Here is a 20148-nt window from a genome sequence, read left to right as displayed (position 1 = left end):
GGACGAGCTGTGATTTCTGTGCAGGAGGGGCTGCATGCAGGCAGCCGTCCAGCAGGGGGCGCGCTGACAGGCTGATGGGCTGACGGGACAGGCAGGAGAACAGAAGAAGAGCAGGTGTTACCCCTGTTGCTCTCCCTCAAGCCGGACTCATGACAGGTTTGTTTGCTGATCTGAGCCCAGAATCAGCAGATTGTTTTCTTCTGAATCGGCTCAAGTCACAGCAACGTCTCTTCAGAGTCCACATGCTGAGAAGATTGTGATTTTTTTCTCATAAATTTGTGAATTTAATCTCAGAGAATTTCTGATTTTTTTTCTTGTTAACTTGCAACTTCATAATCTCAGATTTTTTTCTTATATAACTAATCTCAGAAAATTAGTTTTTTATTGTAAATATATGACTTTAACCTGTATTACCCACCCTGACATGCCGTTGTCTCAGTGTTAGTTTGAGTTTTTTTTTTATTCCAATCCAAACCGTGACTTTGTGATGGCAGTCGACTTGTGACTTGTTGACTAGTTTTGGGGTTTTTCTGCAGTCTCAGTGGTTTTAGTTTGGAGTTTCAGTGAACTAGAACAACTTTGCCTCCTGCAGGTTCTGAAAGCGGTGAAGCCGCTCAACAAACTGACAGATGCAACAGGACAGCAGTTTATTCACGACTGATCATTTACATCTTCATCAAGATCAGAGAAACAGAGAATAAAACTGAACAGAGGAAAGGAAGAGATTAAAAAGTTAACACGTGAATCCAAACAAAATTAAATCACCAGAGCATTTTTACCAGCTCGCACAGTCAAACAAGATCGATCAGGTCAAAGTCAGAAAATACACATGATGACAAAACTCTCACTCCCACAACCCGTCTAGGTGGCGGCGGCTGAAGGCGGTGCTCTGTGGCGTCGGACGGCGAGCGTGGCGGCAGAGACGATGGCTGCCGTCCGGTGGAGGAGGAGGCCGGAGTGCAGCAGCAACAGCCTGACCACAAAACTCCTGCTTCACCCAGACGGACAGGAAGAGAGCCAGCAGACACTGAGCAACCCCACACGCCGCCTTCAGGGACCGCTCAGACATACCAGTGTCAGTCTGACCTGGAGGAACATGATCATGATGGGGTTCAGGGACCTCCCAGTTTGGGATTGATAAAGTACATCCATGTCTATCAATCTAGATCAAAAAGTGGCTGCCCAGAGAGCCCATTTTCAGTCACACATCTGGAGGTCAGAGGTCAAGGGACCCGCTGGAGACACACATGACAGAATTCCCCTCAACAAGAATTTAGCTGGACTTTGGAGCGACGATCTGACTTGTTTGTCTAGTTTCATATGACACCAATATTTTTACTTTAAATCGATTCAGGAATAAAACGTAGGTTAAAAAAACTGTGACAAACAGAATCGCGATACTTGAGTGAAGCAACGTTTTCCAGCTGTGCTGCCGGTCAGGTTCTGCCTCAGCAGCTGGAACACAGAGGACGGCAGGAAGGGCTCAGCGGGAAATCCAGATCCAGATGGAGTCTGTACCCGGATCCAGCCCGGATGGGTCTTTGTCTGTCTGTCTGTCTGTCTTCCTGTCTGTCTGTCTGCCTGTTCATCTGCACAGGAGTTTCACAGTAAAGTAAAATACAGACAAATTAATCAATAACAATTAAAATCAATAATCACTATTTTCTCTTCTTGGCAGATTCAGTCTGATAGACCCACATGTACTGTCTCTCTCACACACACACACATTCACACACACACACACACACACACTCACACACTCACTCACACACACACACACACACACACAGGGTTTGGGAGCTGTCAGGCAGACTGGTTAGCGTGCTGTTAGCGTGTCTTGATGTTAGCGTGTTGACTGTCAGCAGCCTGTCAGACAGTCACACTTCATGTCTTTATGATGCTAACAGCGACACAGACAGGCAGTCAGCTGATGTGAGGCTGTTGGGGCACAGCAGAACCAGGCCAGTCCGCTTCAGTCCGGCTCAGTCTGCTCTGGTCCAGGTTTTACTGGAGTCCCTGTGCAGGAATGTTCCTTTCTAAACAGCTGCTCACTGGTTGTAAAGGTCCCTTCTATGGATTCTGGGAAGCGGGTCACTTCCTCCCAGGTGGAGCCTGAACCTCCGTTCCCAATCAAAAGTGAACCCAGACCAGAAGGTCCGGTCCAGGCTCCACATGTGGCAGTCCAGTCCAGGTTTATCACAGAGCCGGGTTCCACGTGTGACCCGCTGCAGAGAAACCAACCCGGTCTGGATGTTCCAGTCCAGGATCTACACAAACCCCGCAGTACACCCGAGCCCGGTCCGGTCCGGTCCGGTCCGGTCCGGTCAGACGAAGGGCCGGTTGTGGCGGAGCTTCCACCTCCTGGAGCGGACTCTGAAGAAGAAGAAGAGCAGCATGAGGAAGAGGCAGGAGCAGACGTAGAGCAGCACACACAGGCTCATGTCCACGCTGTTGAAGCCCAGAGCCAGAGCCCACACCCCGCCCCGGCCCGCGCCTCCTGCTGGCCCCGCGCCTCCTGCTGGCCCCGCGCCTCCTGCTGGCCCCGCGCCTCCTGCTGGCCCCGCGCCTCCCGACAGCCCCGCCGCCTCCTGCACCGCCGTCCTCTCCACCTGCTGAGGAGCCGCTGGCTGCTCCTCCGCTCCTCTGGTCTTCTCTGGCTGCTTCTCTCCTCCTGCTCCTCCTCCTCCTCCTGCTCCTGCTCTCCCTCCTCTTCCTCCTCCCAGCCTGTCCTCCTGAGGCCGGCTGGGCGGGGCAGGAGGTGCGGGGAGGTGCTGAGGAGTCACTGAGTATTTTGGGGACAGGTTGCCGGCTCCGTAGTGTTTCCTGAGGAAGCTGAGGACGTTCTCCTGATTCCAGACGTGAACTCCATCTTTCTCCTCGTGGCAGGAGGCGCAGAGGGCGGGGCTCGGCCACGGGGCCTTCGGGAAGAGGGGGTCTTCACTCAGAGAGCCTGGAGGAGGACAAGCCGGACATAATCAGTACTGAGCGACAACACATGGACAGCACACGCCTGACAAGGTGATTCACATGTTACAGCGTCCAGCCGACCAGCGGGACGTCCCGCCGCCGCCTCCCACTGGGCGGAGCCAGGAGCCCATTCACTCAAAGAAACAGCTCAATTCTAAAAGTGAGATTTCAACTCCACGTTCTAACATGATACAATCAGCTGAGCGCCCTGTCAGTCTACACACACACACACACACACACACACACACACACACACACACACAGCTCCAGTCACACGACCCGTCCCATCAGTGAACCCGGATTACAATCACATACTGATTTAATTTTTTGGTTATATCTACACACTACTACACACTGTTTTATTCAGTGTGTGTGTGTGTGTGTGTGTGTGTGTGTGTGTGTGTGTGTGTGTGTGTGTGTGTGTGTGCGTACCGGCCAGTCTGTTGTTGACCATGTTGTGTTGGTTCCACAGCCAGACGATCTGCTGCTCTCGGCTCTGGACTCGGTGCAGGCTGTCGGCGGCCGCCTGCTCAAAGTGCCGGCCGCACTGCTCGCAGCCGAAGAACGTCCTGATGTAGCGCCGCATCACCTGCAGCACCGGCGCCGCCTCGTCCTCCAGGGCTGTGGGCCGCCAGGACGGGCCAGCCGAGGCCAGGGGAACCCAGGAGAACCCAGGAGAACCCGGGAGAATATAGGAGAAACAGTGAGGCACCAGTCAGGTTCTGTGGTTCATTGATCACTGGGTTAGTATCAGTGTGTGTGTGTGTGTGTGTGTGTGTGTGTGTGTGTGTGTGAGTGTGTGTGTACCTGTGTTCTCCAGGGCGTTGGGCATGGCATCATGTTGGACCGTCAGAACATGGAACAGCGTCCAGAGGGAACATGGGTATCCACGCAGCCCCACCCTGCTGCCCTGGCAACCGACCCAGCGAAGCTCCGCCCCCAGGAACACACCTGAGATCTGCACAGCAACAGGCAGTCACGTTCTGTTCTGGGGTTCTACTGCCACGTTCTAAAGGCTGGGGTTCTGCTACCAAGTCCTACAGTCTGTGGTTCTGCAGTGTGTGGTTCTGCAGTCTGTGGTTCTGCAGTCTGTGGTTCTACAGTGTGTGGTTCTACAGTGTGTGGTTCTACAGTCTGTGGTTCTGCAGTCTGTGGTTCTACAGTGTGTGGTTCTACAGTCTGTGGTTCTGCAGTCTGTGGTTCTGCAGTCTGTGGTTCTGCAGTGTGTGGTTCTACAGTCTGTGGTTCTGCAGTCTGTGGTTCTGCAGTCTGTGGTTCTACAGTGTGTGGTTCTACAGTCTGTGGTTCTGCAGTCTGTGGTTCTGCAGTCTGTGGTTCTGCAGTGTGTGGTTCTGCAGTGTGTGGTTCTGCAGTCTGTGGTTCTGCAGTCTGTGGTTCTGCAGTCTGTGGTTCTGGGCAGTAGTGAGGCATTTCAGTTGGTTCCATGATTTGATGCTCAGCCCAAACAATGACATGTTTAAGACGTGTGTGTGTGTGTGAGTGTGTGTGTGTGTGAGTGCGTGTGTGTGTGTGTGTGTGTGTGTGTGTGTGTGTGTGTGTGTGTGTGTGTGTGTGTGTGTCTCACCCTCATCTTGTTGTCCACCAGGTCCAGGACGGCCTGGTAGGGGATTCTGTCCAGCGGCAAACTGAGCAGCCACTCCAGCAGCGTGTCCATCAGCTTGACCACAGAGCCCCCACCCGGATACAGCTGAGAGACAGACAGACAGACAGACAGACAGGGAGACAGACAGACAGGGGGAGACACACAGACAGAGAGACAGACAGACAGGGAGAGACAGACAGACAGGGGGAGACAGAGAGAGAAACAGGTGAAGCAATAGATAGACAGACAGGCAGGTGGAGAGACAGTTACTGCAGGGTGTTTGTAAATGTTGCTGCCTGCTGCAGCGGCTCTGCAGCGCCTCCTGGTGGCGGTTTGACGGGTCAGCACCTCCTGGTGGCGGTTTGACGGGTCAGCGCCTCCTGGTGGCGGTTTGACACGCAGCGCCTCCTGGTGGCGGTTTGACGGGTCAGCACCTCCTGGTGGCGGTTTGACGGGTCAGCGCCTCCTGGTGGCGGTTTGACACGCAGCGCCTCCTGGTGGCAGTTTGACACGCAGCGCCTCCTGGTAGTGGTTTGACACGCAGCGCCTCCTGGTGGTGGTTTGACGGGTCAGCGCTCCTCTGCTCAGCGTGTCAGGAGTCTGAGGGTTAAGCGGTTTGGACTCCCCGGCTCGCGCTGTGTGTTTCTGTCTGAACCCGACGGGAGCACAGCAACCCGGCCCGACCCGAACCCGACAGGCCTTCTTGTTTTTGTGCCTGGACCCAAGCCCCGGCTCTCAGCCCGCGTGTTGCCTTCAGCGTCGTCATGTAAACTCCAGCTCTGTACAGGAAGTTGCTCAGAACAGACAGCAGCTCATTTTCCACTGAGACGCCGACGTGACTGAGCCGAGCAGAATCTCCAGATATGTGTCGGGTATCGGCTGCTGAACTCTGACACATGGAGCTGAGAGGAGCAGGAAGTTCAGAAAATGTCCAGGTGATCCCTGGCAGGTGTCCCGCATCCTGACAGCTGCAGGGACCTGAGGAGCCTCGCGGCCGCACCTGGTTACCATGGGAACCACTGACACTGCACTGGTTTCTGCGACGTCTCCTTGACAGTGCTAAAGTCATGTGATCTCTTGGACAAAGTGTGTGTGTGTGTGTGTGTGTGTGTGTGTTGGGGGGGGGGTTTACCTTGGCAACGATGGTGACAAAGTCTTTAAAAGTCTTAAGCTCTTCCCCTTCCAGGGTGCTATGGGTAGCGAGCTCGACTCTCAGAAGGTAATGGAGAGCTGATTCCAGGTCAGCCAGGTACACCTGAGAGCTGCAAACACACACACACACACACACACACACACACACACACACACACAGATGAAACAGTTCACTCCAGTGGAGGTTCTGCTGATGTTCTTCAGCAACATTTGCCAAAACTAAATAAATAAATCAAAAAATGACCTGAAATTCAACAATTTTAAACATTTACAGTAACACATTTTTAACTATATAATTGTAATTTTCTTGACATTTTACCATAGTGTTTTTTGGAATAATTTTCTCTTTCTTCAGCCTTCATGTCATTTCATTATTTTCATCATTTTCTTGTCGTCTTTTACTCATGTCTTATACATGTATTCAGGAGGGCTGGGTATTGATTCAGATTTTCTAGATCAATTCGATTTGATATAACAAGGTCTCAATTCGATTCGATTCGATATCAATTCAGTCAGGGATATTTCAGTTAAAATACCAATTTTACTCGGATATAAAAAAATTCTGAGAAATAATGCGTGGCTCCAGAGTTTTAATGAGGCTTCAGAAATCATTGTTTTCAGCGGCGCTGTATGGTCGTATGTCCTTACATATAAAAACAGCAACAGCCTCGGTTATTTTCTGTGCACGCTGAGAGTTTGCTGTAACTTACGCACCAATACCTGCTCCAGGTTGGTTTGTTTGAGCCGTGCCGACTGTGTTTCTGGGTGATGTCTCGTTAAATGGTTGCAGAGATTCGTCGTATTTCCACAGTATTTTACCTTCCTGTTGCATATCTTTGATTATACAACACATAGATCTGACCGAGCAATCTGATTGGTCAATCAGACGTTTAGAATGTGCTCAAATGAGCATGACAGCAGGGCTAGCCGTGCGCAAATGAAAAATACCTCATCACTGAAAATATTACTCCGCCTACTTCTTATTGCCCGAGTCTGTGGTTTCCATGGCAACACGAAATGTTTCACTGAAACCTGCATCAACTTTGTTCGCCTGCATAATGGACCGTTTTGTCAATTTTGATTTCCTTGGCGACCTAAGTTTGGATAAACGGCTGAACGAGGAAGACAAGACAGAAGAGAAAAAGGAGAGATACGCGAGAGTGACGAGTGAAGAGCTGGATCAGCTGGAGAGGTCAGGAAATGAAGCCGGTACGGCCCGGTCAACGTCTTGGGCCGTCAAATGTCTACAAGACTACCTGACAAACACCGGGCAAACAGCTGATTTCTCACCTGTAAGGAAAGAAGAGCTAAACAAGATCCTCCGTGAATTTTATGGAGCTTTAATTTCTATAATAAAGAGAATGAGATGCCTCAGAGGATTCAGCACCACGGACAGTACCTGCTGAGACGGATTCAGCACCACAGACAGTACCTGCTGAGGCAGATTCAGCACCACGGACAGTACCTGCTGAGGCAGATTCAGCACCATGGACAGTACCTGCTGAGGCAGATTCAGCACCACGGACAGTACCTGCTGAGGCAGATTCAGCACCATGGACAGTAGGCTACCTGTCAGATTTTCCATGGAGATGTGCGGCTGTAACTTTGTTCTTGTTATTAATGTGTTAATGTTATCAGTTATTGATTAGCCTATTAATCGTTATTGATTTGTTTAGTCTTTATGAGTTGCCTAGGCCATTGATTTAATTAATTTGTCAATTTGTTGCATCTGTACATTGAAATGAACATTTAATAAATCAACACATCTGTGAAAACTGTGGTCTTTATTTCAGAGGTAAATTGATAACAGCCTGAAAAGGTGATTCTATAACTCTGTTCAGCCTTAATGTGACTGCTTACTGTCCTTACTTTTGCTGCTTCACCACATTAATCGGAGCTGACGTTAAATTGGAGTGACACACCCCCATAAATAAAACATAAAACATCTGCCGGTGAAAATACAGATGTTTGTTGTGGCCGACACTGGAAAGCAGTAGCCTGTATTTAAATATAACTGTTCATATAAGTTGGTTGTAGGTAAAGATCAGCTGTGCTGCTGAGTCGTTGTCACGGCAACTGTTAGATTAAAAATGACTGAGAAGTCGGCAGAAGTATAACTATGAGTCCATGAAAACAATATTTTTTCCGGCGGATATTCTAGTTCCAACATGATTGAGCTAGCAGAGCAGTTTTGTGTTGCTGTGTGTGGAATTTATTCAGTTTTGGGAAATCATGATGTCTAGAAAACATGATAAGCTCAAGCTGGCTGGCTGATAAGGACTAGTTACCGTCAGATCTCATGTATTTCCACTGAAACAGAGAGAATACGAGCAAAAAATTTTTATATTTTGAGAGCGAAATGCCCACAGTATGAATACATTATGATTATACATTTTATTTTGTTGGTAATAGTTGTATAATTGCATTATTACACTCCAGGGTGTGCTTGACCGTCATAATTGTCACTTCAGTGATGCTGACAGAACGAGGCCTGGCTGCATCACTGTCCTGACAATACTGACGGTCAGGCACACCTGGAGTGTAATAACGCTTCATATCGCTTGGTTTTTGTCCAGCTCGTCGTTTTCCTCGTGCTTGTTGTTAAATCCGAAATCCATCCAAACATCAGCCTTTAAACTCGCTGGCGGTGCCTTCAGTGGTCGACTCGCTCCAGCCATGTTGTTTGACTGCTGGCAGGGACGACATCTCACGAGATCTCGTGCCATGAACTGCAGCGCTAAACGCTGATCACACGAGACGAGCTGGGCTGATGCCACAGGCTGCTGCTCTGCACCAGACGTCCAAAGAAGAAGAAACTAGTTAAATTAAAAGATCGATTTTTGGATTTTATGAATCGATATCAAACCATTTAAATGGATTAAATAGATTTTTCGAACCCAGCCCTAGTATTCAGGTTATTTCTTGCCTTTTTCACCTTTTCCATGTTTTTGAAAGAAATCCAGCCAGCTGGCTCAGGTTGTGGAGGGCGTCAGGCTGAGTTCAGACACCTTCCACAAGCATTTAAACACAACAAATCTGACACGGCGAGGTCTGTGCGTGTGTGTGTGTGTGTGTGTGTGTGTGTGTGTGTGCCACAGGGCCAGAGCTCACATCAGCCTCCTTTGAAAGGACAAAATAAAATAAAATAAATGAAAGAAGAATGGAACAGAATGTAATCTGTTACCTGTCGAAGTCTCTCCAGGCCTCGCTGCTCGGCCGGCCCGTCAGCGCCCCCGTGTGGCCGCCATCGCCGCCGCCGCCCCGCCTGGCCCTGCGCTGCACGCCGGGCAACAACCGCAACAAGGAGGAGAAGAAGAAACGCAAACGCTTCTGACTGAGGAGAGAGAAACAACAGCAGAGCAGATTCATTAAAAACCTTCAAAACAGCCGCTAGAAGACCAGAAATACAAACTGTGACCTCTGACCTCTGACCTCTGGCTGACTGGATTTTAGACTCACATTCCTTTTCTATTCTTTTCTTATGGTCTTACAGAAAATGCATATTAGAAGGGAAAACATTAATGCTTGTGCATCCACGCGTGCATCGTGAGGGTTTCAGGTTACATTTAAGGCACTGAGGGATGTTTTTTTTCCACAAAACTTATAGATCAATAACAAAAATCTGCAGTTCTGATACTGATCAGATTATTTCCAGGGGCTTCATCAACGACTGGAGGGACTTTAACTCCAGTTTGACTTCAATCTGACTGATCAACCTGAGGCTGCAACCTCTGCCCGGTTGCTGGTTTGATTCTCTGTGCCCTCACACAGCAGCTCTCTGAGTGCTCTCACACACACACACACACACACACACACACACACACACACACACACTCTTCACCTTCGTCACACTGGAGCAGAGACACTTCCATTTTTATTTGCCCTAAAAATAGATTTGGGATCATTTGTCTTCCTCGGCGGGCGGCTGCCGCCTCGCTCCTCTGGAGCAGCAGTGTCCTCACGCTTCATGTCCCATGGTGCCTTGCTCCACTTCACTGTTACATCACAATATAAACAGCGCATTGCATTCTGGGATTGATATGGGGGTGAATTCAAAATACTAACCTGATGTAACAACAAAGTTAACAACATGCTGAAGTCACTGGTAATGACAGCAGCTGCTGTTTCTGAGGGGACGGATTTTTATGACGGACCAGCAGCTGAGCTGAGATCTGTGTGTGTGTGTGTGTGTGTGTGTGTGTGTGTGTGTGTGTGTCTCCCCCATATCCCATGATGCACTGCGGTGTTCATACTGTGAAGTAAACGTGAAGTCGGGTTGTTCGTCAGTGTTTCCTGCTGCAAGACGCCATCACACACACACACTGAGGCTGCAGCCTGCTGCTGAGTGTTAAAGTGTGTGTGTGTGTGTGTGTGTGTGTGTGTGTGTGTGTGTGTGTGTGTGTGTACTCACACAGCCAACTGTGTGTGTGTGCCGTTGGGCAGCAGCAGGTAGGCGGAGGGGAAAGCTGTGACTCCCAGTGTGTCCAGCAGGGGGCGATCAGCTGCCAGTGCGCGTCTCACCACCACACCAGAGTACTGCAGCAGGTCCAGGATCACCTGACACACACACACACACACACACACACACACACACACACACACACACACACACTAAACTGTAAGCTGGTTTCAGATCAGACGCTGCAGAGCCTCATGCTGGTGCAGCTGGTTTGGTTTCATTGTGTGTGTGTGTGTGTGTGTGTGTGTGTGTGTGTGTGTGTGTGTCTTACCTCCCGTCCTACGTAGGAGTCTGGCTCCTCGATGATGACGGCGGTGTAGTGATCTGACCTCTGACCCAGCAGGGGGAGGAGCTCCGCTGAGCTGCAGTCAGCAGAAGAGGAGGAGTTAGTGTTGGCCTGCAGGGGGCGACACAGAGCTCTGCAGCCACAGCTTACAGGCCAGTCCAACCACTGACCGCCCACAGCAGGGCCACGCTACCACACACGGCTCAGGGGCCACGCTACCACACACGGCTCAGGGGCCACGCTGCCACACACGGCTCAGGGGCCACGCTGCCACACACGGCTCAGGGGCCACGCTGCCACACACGGCTCAGGGGCCACGCTACCACACACGGCTCAGGGGCCACGCTGCCACACACGGCTCAGGGGCCACTCTGCCACACACGGCTCAGGGGCCACGCTACCACACACGGCTCAGGGGCCACTCAACTTCACACGGCTCAGGGGCCACTCTGCCACACACGGCTCAGGGGCCACGCTACCACACACGGCTCAGGGGCCACGCTACCACACACGGCTCAGGGGCCACTCAACTTCACACGGCTCAGGGGCCACGCTACCTCACACGGCTCAGGGGCCACTCTACTTCACACGGCTCAGGGGCCACTCTACCACACACGGCTCAGGGGCCACGCTACCACACACGGCTCAGGGGCCACGCTACCACACACGGCTCAGGGGCCACGCTACCTCACACGGCTCAGGGGCCACTCTACTTCACACGGCTCAGGGGCCACTCTACCACACATGGCTCAGGGGCCACTCTACCACACACTGCTCAGGGGCCACTCTACCACACACGGCTCAGGGGCCACTCTACTTCACACGGCTCAGGGGCCACTCTACTTCACACGGCTCAGGGGCCACGCTACCACACACGGCTCAGGGGCCACTCTACTTCACACGGCTCAGGGGCCACGCTGCCACACACGGCTCAGGGGCCACTCTACCACACACGGCTCAGGGGCCACGTTTAACAATAATTTGGTCTCAGGCTCCAGGACGAGTCTGAACATTAATGAGACACAGGAAGCAGCTGCATGTCCGTCTGAGGCCAAAGCTCCCTGAGTGAAACTGTCCTGCAGGGATCCATGATCACATGATCACATGATCAGCTTACAGCAACATGAGCGGCGTGTCCCGGCACACCTGCTCTACAGCACTCAGCCCCACTGCCTCACGTTCTCTAAGGTTCTATATGTTCTCCTGACTCAGCACTGTGGAGAGTTCCATATGTGTGGTAAATCAAAGTTCTGTAAGGTTCTGTATGTGTGGTGATTGGGGTTCTGTGGTGACTTGGGGTTCTGTAAGGTTCTATATGTTCTCGTGACTTGGCGCTGTGGAGAGTTCCATATGTGTGGTAAATCAAGGTTCTGACTTTGGGTTCTGTAAGGTTCTGTATGTGTGGTGACTTGGGGTTCTGTAAGGTTCTGTATGTGTGGTGATTGGGGTTCTGTAAGGTTCTGTATGTGTGGTGATTGGGGTTCTGTAAGGTTCTGTAGGTGTGGTGATTGGGGTTCTGTAAGGTTCTGTATGTGTGGGGACTTGGGTTCTGTAAGGTTCTGTAGGTGTGGTGATTGGGGTTCTGTAAGGTTCTGTATGTGTGGTGACTTGGGTTCTGTAAGGTTCTGTAGGTGTGGTGATTGGGGTTCTGTAAGGTTCTGTATGTGTGGTGACTTGGGTTCTGTAAGGTTCTGTATGTGTGGTGTTTGGGGTTCTGTAAGGTTCTGTATGTGTGGTGACTGGGGTTCTGTAAGGTTCTGTAGGTGTGGTGACTTGGGTTCTGTAAGGTTCTGTAGGTGTGGTGACTGGGGTTCTGTAAGGTTCTGTAGGTGTGGTGACTGGGGTTCTGTAAGGTTCTGTATGTGTGGTGACTGGGGTTCTGTAAGGTTCTGTAGGTGTGGTGACTTGGGTTCTGTAAGGTTCTGTAGGTGTGGTGTTTGGGGTTCTGTAAGGTTCTGTATGTGTGGTGACTGGGGTTCTGTAAGGTTCTGTAGGTGTGGTGACTTGGGTTCTGTAAGGTTCTGTAGGTGTGGTGACTGGGGTTCTGTAAGGTTCTGTAGGTGTGGTGACTGGGGTTCTGTAAGGTTCTGTATGTGTGGTGACTGGGGTTCTGTAAGGTTCTGTAGGTGTGGTGACTGGGGTTCTGTAAGGTTCTGTAGGTGTGGTGACTTGGGGTTCTGTAAGGTTCTGTAGGTGTGGTGACTGGGGTTCTGTAAGGTTCTGTATGTGTGGTGACTGGGGTTCTGTAAGGTTCTGTAGGTGTGGTGACTTGGGGTTCTGTATCTGCTGCGTCCGGTTCCGGGCTGTTCTGGTACCTGTAGGGTTCCAGAGGAGGACAGAGGTCAGGCCAGTCCAGCTTGGTGTGGTTCTGCAGGAAGTTCACCATCAGCTGTCTCACTGTCTGGATCTCCCTGTCCGCACCTGAGAGACAGACAGACAGACAGACAGACAGGAGGAGAGACAGACAGACAGGAGGAGAGACAGACAGACAGGAGGAGAGACAGACAGACAGGTCCTCACTGAGCACGTTTACATGCACACCTTATTCCTGTATTAACCGGAATATCCTCAATATTCCGGTTGTGCACGTGTCATGTAAACACACTGAACCAGATTAAGGTCATAATCCGGTTGGAGAGAATTCCGAATAAGCCCCCTGGAATATTCCTGTTCCAGGCTCTCAGGTGTGTGTGTGAGGCTCTCAGGTGTGTGTGTGTGTGTGTGTGTGTGTGAGAGGCTCTCAGGTGTGTGTGTGTGTGTGAGGCTCTCAGGTGTGTGTGTGAGGCTCTCAGGTGTGTGTGTGTGTGTGTGTGTGTGTGTGTGTGTGTGTGTGTGAGGCTCTCAGGTGTGTGTGTGTGAGGCTCTCAGGTGTGTGTGTGAGGCTCTCAGGTGTGTGTGTGTGTGTGTGTGTGTGAGGCTCTCAGGTGTGTGTATGTGTGTGTGAGGCTCTCAGGTGTGTCTCACCTCTGTAGGTCGTCCCCTGGTCGTCCGGCCGGCCGTGAGCCCGGAAATACTGTCAACACACAGAACAGAGTAAAGGCACAGTTCACACTAAATACAGGCTGCTGCAGTGTGTGTGTGTGTGTGTGTGTGTGTGTGTGTGTGTGTGTGTGTGTGTGTGTGTGTGTGTGTTGGGGGGGTGGGGTGGGGGTTAGGGGGGTCAGCAGACTCAGACTGAACATGGAGACATGAGCTGTGCTGACAGCAGAGCAGCCACATCAGCACTCTACTGAGCTCTACTGCGTTCTACTGCGTTCTACTGAGCTCTACTGAGCTCTACTGAGCTCTACTGAGCTCTACTGAGCTCTACTGAGCTCTACTGCGTTCTACTGCGTTCTACTGCATTCTACTGAGCTCTACTGAGCTCTACTGCGTTCTACTGAGCTCTACTGCATTCTACTGAGCTCTACTGAGCTCTACTGCGTTCTACTGCGTTCTACTGAGCTCTACTGAGCTCTACTGAGCTCTACTGAGCTCTACTGCGTTCTACTGAGCTCTACTGAGCTCTACTGAGCTCTACTGCGTTCTACTGAGTTCTACTGAGCTCTACTGAGCTCTACTGCGTTCTACTGCATTCTACTGAGCTCTACTGCGTTCTACTGCGTTCTACTGCGCTCTACTGCGCTCTACTGCGTTCTCTCACGAAGGCTGTGGCAGTACTTTGTAGTACAATTATTGTAGGTACTCTGAGGGTAGTGTGTAGTGCTAGATTGTGTGAAGTACTAGTACGTATTCTGAAGGGAGTGTGTAGTACTACAGTGTGAAGTACTAGTACGTACTCTGAAGAGAGTGTGTAGTACTACAGTGTGAAGTACTAGTACGTACTCTGAAGAGAGTGTGTAGTACTACAGTGTGAAGTACTAGTACGTACTCTGAAGAGAGTGTGTAGTACTACAGTGTGAAGTACTAGTACGTACTCTGAAGAGAGTGTGTAGTACTACAGTGTGAAGTACTAGTACGTACTCTGAAGGGAGTGTGTAGTACTACAGTGTGAAGTACTAGTACGTACTCTGAAGAGAGTGTAGTATTACAGTGTGAAGTACTAGTACCTACTCTGAAGGGAGTGTGTAGTACTACAGTGTGAAGTACTAGGACGTACTCTGAAGGGAGTGTGTAGTACTACAGTGTGAAGTACTAGTACGTACTCTGAAGGGAGTGTGTAGTACTACAGTGTGAAGTACTAGTACGTACTCTGAAGAGAGTGTGTAGTACTACAGTGTGAAGTACTAGTACGTACTCTGAAGAGAGTGTGTAGTATTACAGTGTGAAGTACTAGTACGTACTCTGAAGAGAGTGTGTAGTATTACAGTGTGAAGTACTAGTACGTACTCTGAAGAGAGTGTGTAGTATTACAGTGTGAAGTACTAGTACGTACTCTGAAGAGAGTGTGTAGTACTACAGTGTGAAGTACTAGTACGTACTCTGAAGAGAGTGTGTAGTATTACAGTGTGAAGTACTAGTACGTACTCTGAAGAGAGTGTGTAGTATTACAGTGTGAAGTACTAGTACGTACTCTGAAGGGAGTGTGTAGTACTACAGTGTGAAGTACTAGTACGTACTCTGAAGAGAGTGTGTAGTACTACAGTGTGAAGTACTAGTACATACTCTGAAGGGAGTGTGTAGTACTACAGTGTGAAGTACTAGGACGTACTCTGAAGGGAGTGTGTAGTACTACAGTGTGAAGTACTAGTACGTACTCTGAAGGGAGTGTGTAGTACTACAGTGTGAAGTACTAGTACGTACTCTGAAGAGAGTGTGTAGTACTACAGTGTGAAGTACTAGTACGTACTCTGAAGAGAGTGTGTAGTATTACAGTGTGAAGTACTAGTACGTACTCTGAAGAGAGTGTGTAGTATTACAGTGTGAAGTACTAGTACGTACTCTGAAGAGAGTGTGTAGTATTACAGTGTGAAGTACTAGTACGTACTCTGAAGAGAGTGTGTAGTACTACAGTGTGAAGTACTAGTACGTACTCTGAAGAGAGTGTGTAGTATTACAGTGTGAAGTACTAGTACGTACTCTGAAGAGAGTGTGTAGTATTACAGTGTGAAGTACTAGTACGTACTCTGAAGGGAGTGTGTAGTACTACAGTGTGAAGTACTAGTACGTACTCTGAAGAGAGTGTGTAGTACTACAGTGTGAAGTACTAGTACATACTCTGAAGGGAGTGTGTAGTACTACAGTGTGAAGTACTAGTACGTACTCTGAAGGTGGGGTAGAAGTGGATGCCGTATTCTTTACAGACGTCAAAGTTTTCCTCCTGAGCGCAGTCGAGCACCGCAACACCAATGGCCTGGTCCCAGTCTACACACACACACACACACACACACACACACACACACACACACACACATCCATGTTATCAGTCAGCACCGCTTCTGTGTGTGTGTGTGTGTGTGTGTGTGTGTGTGTGTTATTAACTCAGCTGTGTGTTTTCTTCACCTGTATGAAAGGAGCAGAGCTGAGCCGTATGGTAAAAAAACATTACAGATCTATACCTTTAGAGCAAATCCAGCTCCATGAACTTTATTTACACGTATGTTTCCTTTTTTACCTGCATCAGAAAAAGTGCAGCCGCTGTGATTAGGGCTTTGATAAGATTTGGATTTATCGTTCAGGCCTTAAAGGTAAAAACATCAACCCTCAAACTGAATCCAGGGTCTGAGGGGAAGTGATCAGAGTCCAAAGTGTTTTAGACCAGCAGCCAAAAATCCCCCAAAATTTAACTGATCAATTCAAACGATAAAGAGACGAATGGAGGAAATGAAAAGTTTGTCTTTATTTAGATGCAGCTCATCAGCCAGCCACCGGCCTGTGGGAACTGTCTGTCTCTTTGTGTGTGTGTCACCAGGGAATTACACAAGTAAGGGACCAGCTGCCTCTGTCTCTCGCTCTCTCTCTCTCTCTCACACACACACACACACACACACACACACACACACAGAGAGTGTGTGTGGACCTGCTGCCAGTGTCAAGAAGGCCTCTGGGAAACAAAGACCCCCTCGACACATGCACAACTCCCTGAGGACAAGACACAGCTGGCACACACACACACACACACACACTCCCAGGCTGTCTTCCAGCCAATCACAGCAGCTGGTTTTGTCCTCAGCAGGAACAGACGTGTGAGCCGACACGCTGCTCTGTGGCCAGACGACCAGCTGATCAACAGCTAATCAATGACGGGCTGAAGACGTGGTGGGAGGTTGTGTCCTCGCTGAGACGCTCACACTGTCCCGCTTTCCTCTGCTCATATCACAATCTGAAAAACTTTATCGAAACCGCCTCAGCCGCAGCTGCTCAGATTCTCAAGAGAAGAATTCAAGTATAAGAAACAAAAAGAAAAGTATGTGCATGTTCCCTGTCAAGTCCTATCTTAACCAAACTAATACTCTGGCTTTAGTTTTAACTCTTCATACACTAAATAATACATCTGTTCACTGAGAAAAATAACTGACAGATTAATCAATAAAGAAAAATCATCAGCTGCAGGTCGTATTTATCCTGTGGGTTTTTTCAGGCTGGGAAAAGAAAAACTGACAACCAGCATCAACCAGAGTTAGTGACCAGCTGTCTGTCTCTCTGCCTGTCTGCCTGCCTGTCAGTCTGTCTGTCTCTCTGCCTGTCAGTCTGTCTCACTCACTGTGCCTTCCTTTGTCTGTCTGTCTCTCTGCCTGTCTGTCTGCCTGTCTCACTCACTATGCGTTCTTTTGTCTGTCTGTCTGTCTCTGCCTGTCTCGAACCTCCAACAAAGAAACTCCCTCATTACATATTCAAATGACCAGCTGCTCCTTTTCCAACACACACACACACACACACACACACACACACACACACACACGCACACACCCACCCACCCACCCACACAGTGTGGCAGCAGTGTGAGGTGGAGGTTCTGCTGGTTTTAATAATGTTTAATAATGTTTAATAATGTTTAGTAATGTTCCCTGTGCAGCTGCAGGCCAACATCACACATCAACATCTCTCTGACCGAATGCCTCCAAGGAGCTTATACATTATGAGTGTACATCTATTCTATACATATTCTGTTCTAGAGATATTGTGCAGAGGTATTTCATGATGCCCACAGTCGATGCAAAGGTTCAAAGCTGAAAGGTCTATAGATATATTTTAGTATATTTTATTTTTTTTTAATTATTATTCTCATAGGTTGTGTAAAGTTTTTCTTTTCTTTTTTGTAATGATCCATTTGATTTATTTTGTTATTGTTGTGTTTATATATATTTCTCTCTCCTGGTGTCTTGGGGTATATTTTGTGTGGTCTGCTAATGTTCTGTGTAATGTCTGGAACACAAGAATTTACCAATCTGAGATCAATAAAGCACATCTACCTGTCTGTCTGTCTGTCTGTCTGTTTTTTGAAGAATGCTCAGTTTTCACTGTTGTTACACTTAACATTTCAAGTTAGTGTGAAGCCACAGTCATATTGCATATTGTATCAGTATCCAGAGATTTGGCATAAATATTCAGGCATGAAATTTGTTCGATATTGTGCAGGCCTAATATCTGCTCTTCTATAACAGTATTGATATAATATCTATAAACTGCTCAGTCATATCACCTGGAGTTTGAAGCTCTGATATTCACATCAAACCATCTGGAAACTTTTCTGGGACAAATAACAACGAACAAACATGAAGTACAGACCATGAGTATATGGATTACAATACTACACACCTTAATGCCTAATCATAACAACAACAACAACAACAATAATAATCATAATAAGAGTCAAGTCAGATAAATCCTCTGTTAGCCGGCTAGCTGAGCTGCTGTCACACACAGCAGAACACTTTTCATGTGAAGGGCCTAAAACTGTTTTGATACTCTGTGATTCAAATTTTATTTTTTTTTTTAATTTATTTTTTTTTTTACTTCCTGAGCCTGGACCTGCCTGTTCTTAGTTGCCTGGCAACCTGAGCTAATGTCTCACTTCCTCAGGTCAACAGCTGCTATGCTAGCTGCTATGCTAGCTAACTCACTACTCTTCCAAACATGACCTGTGCCATCATGGTTACACAGGATTACTGTGAATGTGGAGTATTTTCTACTTATATGTGTCTCTCGCCACCTCTGTGCCACAGGCCGTGGGCTCCGGCGGCCACATGATGCAGCAGCTAGCGGCTAGCTGGCAGTCACAAAGCAGGGAGGTGAAGTCGGAGGCTGGCGGGCCGGCCGCTGCCCTCCCCGGCGGGCCGGCCGCTGCCCTCCCCGCTGCCCTCCCCGGCGGGCCGGCCGCTGCCCTCCCCGGCGGGCCGCTGCCCTCCCCGGCGGGCGGGCCGGCCGCTGCCTGCGGGTCCACACGGTGCTCCTGCCCGCTCCTGCCTCTCGTTGGAGACGCTCACACTGAACCAAATGTAGAAATCTGACAGTTTACCGTTACTGAGCTTATCGGTGAAACACGTCTGGTACAAAATGCCTTGAGACGTTTTACCAACCGTGGCGATGCACTTTTAAATTCAGCATAAAAACAAAACACCACTGAGATCTTACTTTTTAAAAACCTGTACTTTTCCAACGTGTTGCTCTCCACAGTGGTTTCCAAAGCGCGCTGTGCGGCGGTAACGTTCCTGAGCTGCTAAAAACCTTTGAAAGTGGTGATTTTGTAAGAATAAACTGTTGATTTATGGATATAAAACACGCCGCATGGGAGAGTAGCATCTAGTGACTTAAAACAGACATCGAGTCGGTTAAAAAGATATGACGGGTTTGTCGATATCATGGTTAAAATGTATTTTCATTTTTTTAAAAATAGAGTTTGGTGCGTGGTTGTGCCCGGGCGCGTATCGGGGCTGACGGCGCCCATGCGGAGCGTATCCCCGGTACCTTTGACGTCCTGGGCCAGAGCCTTCCAGGTGCTGGAGTACTGGATGCAGTGTCCGCACCACGACGAGTAGAACTGGACCAGCCAGGCCGAGGACGAGTTGCTGACGGTCGGCTTGAGGCTGCTGCTGCTCAGGATCACCAGCGGGTCCTCCTCCGTGTACAGCCGCGCTCCGGCGCCCAGAGCCCCGCGGAGGAAGCAGAGCAGCACCGCGGTCTGGAACCAGAGAGTCCCGGCCATCCGGAGAGACTGGAGGGGCGGTCAGAGAGCTGGAGAGGGTCCGCCGCTCAGAGGCACCGACACCGGGACGGACATGAGAGCAGCTGCCGGGCTGATGATCTGTTCTCCGGCTAATAGAGACGTGTGTTTACAGCAGAGAGGCCGGAAGTGCAAAGGTGTCACTCCGCCTGTATTTCCGGGAGCGGCGCTACAGACTGAGCTGAGCTGCACTTCCCAAACTGCACGGCAGGGGTCTCACTGCTGGGGCCTGGTCCTCACACGGCCCGCTTGGTTATATACAAGGCAGTTGGCATCCAAAATGTTGCATAACCGCCTGTCATTAAATAAGACTTTCCCTGCGTTCCAATACCCATAATACCATACTATTTAGTAGGGAAAAAAAGAATTAGTATGTCCCAATACATACTAAACTACATACTTTTTAAGGGCAGCTGCAGTACATACTAAAAGTAAAAAGTATAAGTATGCGATTTGGAACGCAGGGTCAGTTCTCCCGTGTGATCTAAAATAAAGGATTAGGGCCGTGAGGGGGTGGGGGTGTGTTACATGCAAAGAACGTAACGTAATTAAAGTCGTAAATTTACGTTAAAAATAGT

At 49.3% G+C, this 20148-nt stretch overlaps 1 protein-coding gene across 3 annotated transcripts; it reads right to left on the bottom strand.

Annotated features, from left to right (window-relative positions):
* Positions 1-632: 632 nt before the first annotated feature.
* On the bottom strand, positions 633-19687 carry qsox2 (quiescin Q6 sulfhydryl oxidase 2). 3 transcript variants are annotated; one of them, XM_030059497.1, is made up of 13 exons: positions 19315-19687; positions 15671-15771; positions 13432-13480; positions 12783-12888; positions 10453-10543; positions 10134-10279; positions 8907-9056; positions 5703-5832; positions 4553-4675; positions 3775-3925; positions 3400-3588; positions 2531-2950; positions 633-2494 (listed from the first exon to the last, which is right to left on the bottom strand). In XM_030059497.1, exons 1-13 carry the CDS (start codon positions 19550-19552, stop codon positions 2325-2327), a joined length of 2064 nt encoding a protein of 687 aa, XP_029915357.1. In that variant the 5' UTR covers positions 19553-19687; the 3' UTR covers positions 633-2324. The 3 variants fall into 3 exon arrangements, with proteins under 3 accessions (XP_029915357.1, XP_029915356.1, XP_029915355.1); XM_030059496.1 differs by having other exon boundaries at positions 633-2530; positions 2567-2950; XM_030059495.1 differs by having other exon boundaries at positions 633-2950.
* Positions 19688-20148: the final 461 nt, after the last annotated feature.

The sequence above is a fragment of the Myripristis murdjan genome, chromosome 9 (assembly GCF_902150065.1).
Source record: "Myripristis murdjan chromosome 9, fMyrMur1.1, whole genome shotgun sequence".
Classification (NCBI taxonomy): Eukaryota; Metazoa; Chordata; class Actinopteri; order Holocentriformes; family Holocentridae; genus Myripristis; species Myripristis murdjan.
The sequence above is the reverse complement of the archived record's forward strand: the minus strand, read 5'-3'. Positions and strand labels throughout refer to the sequence as shown.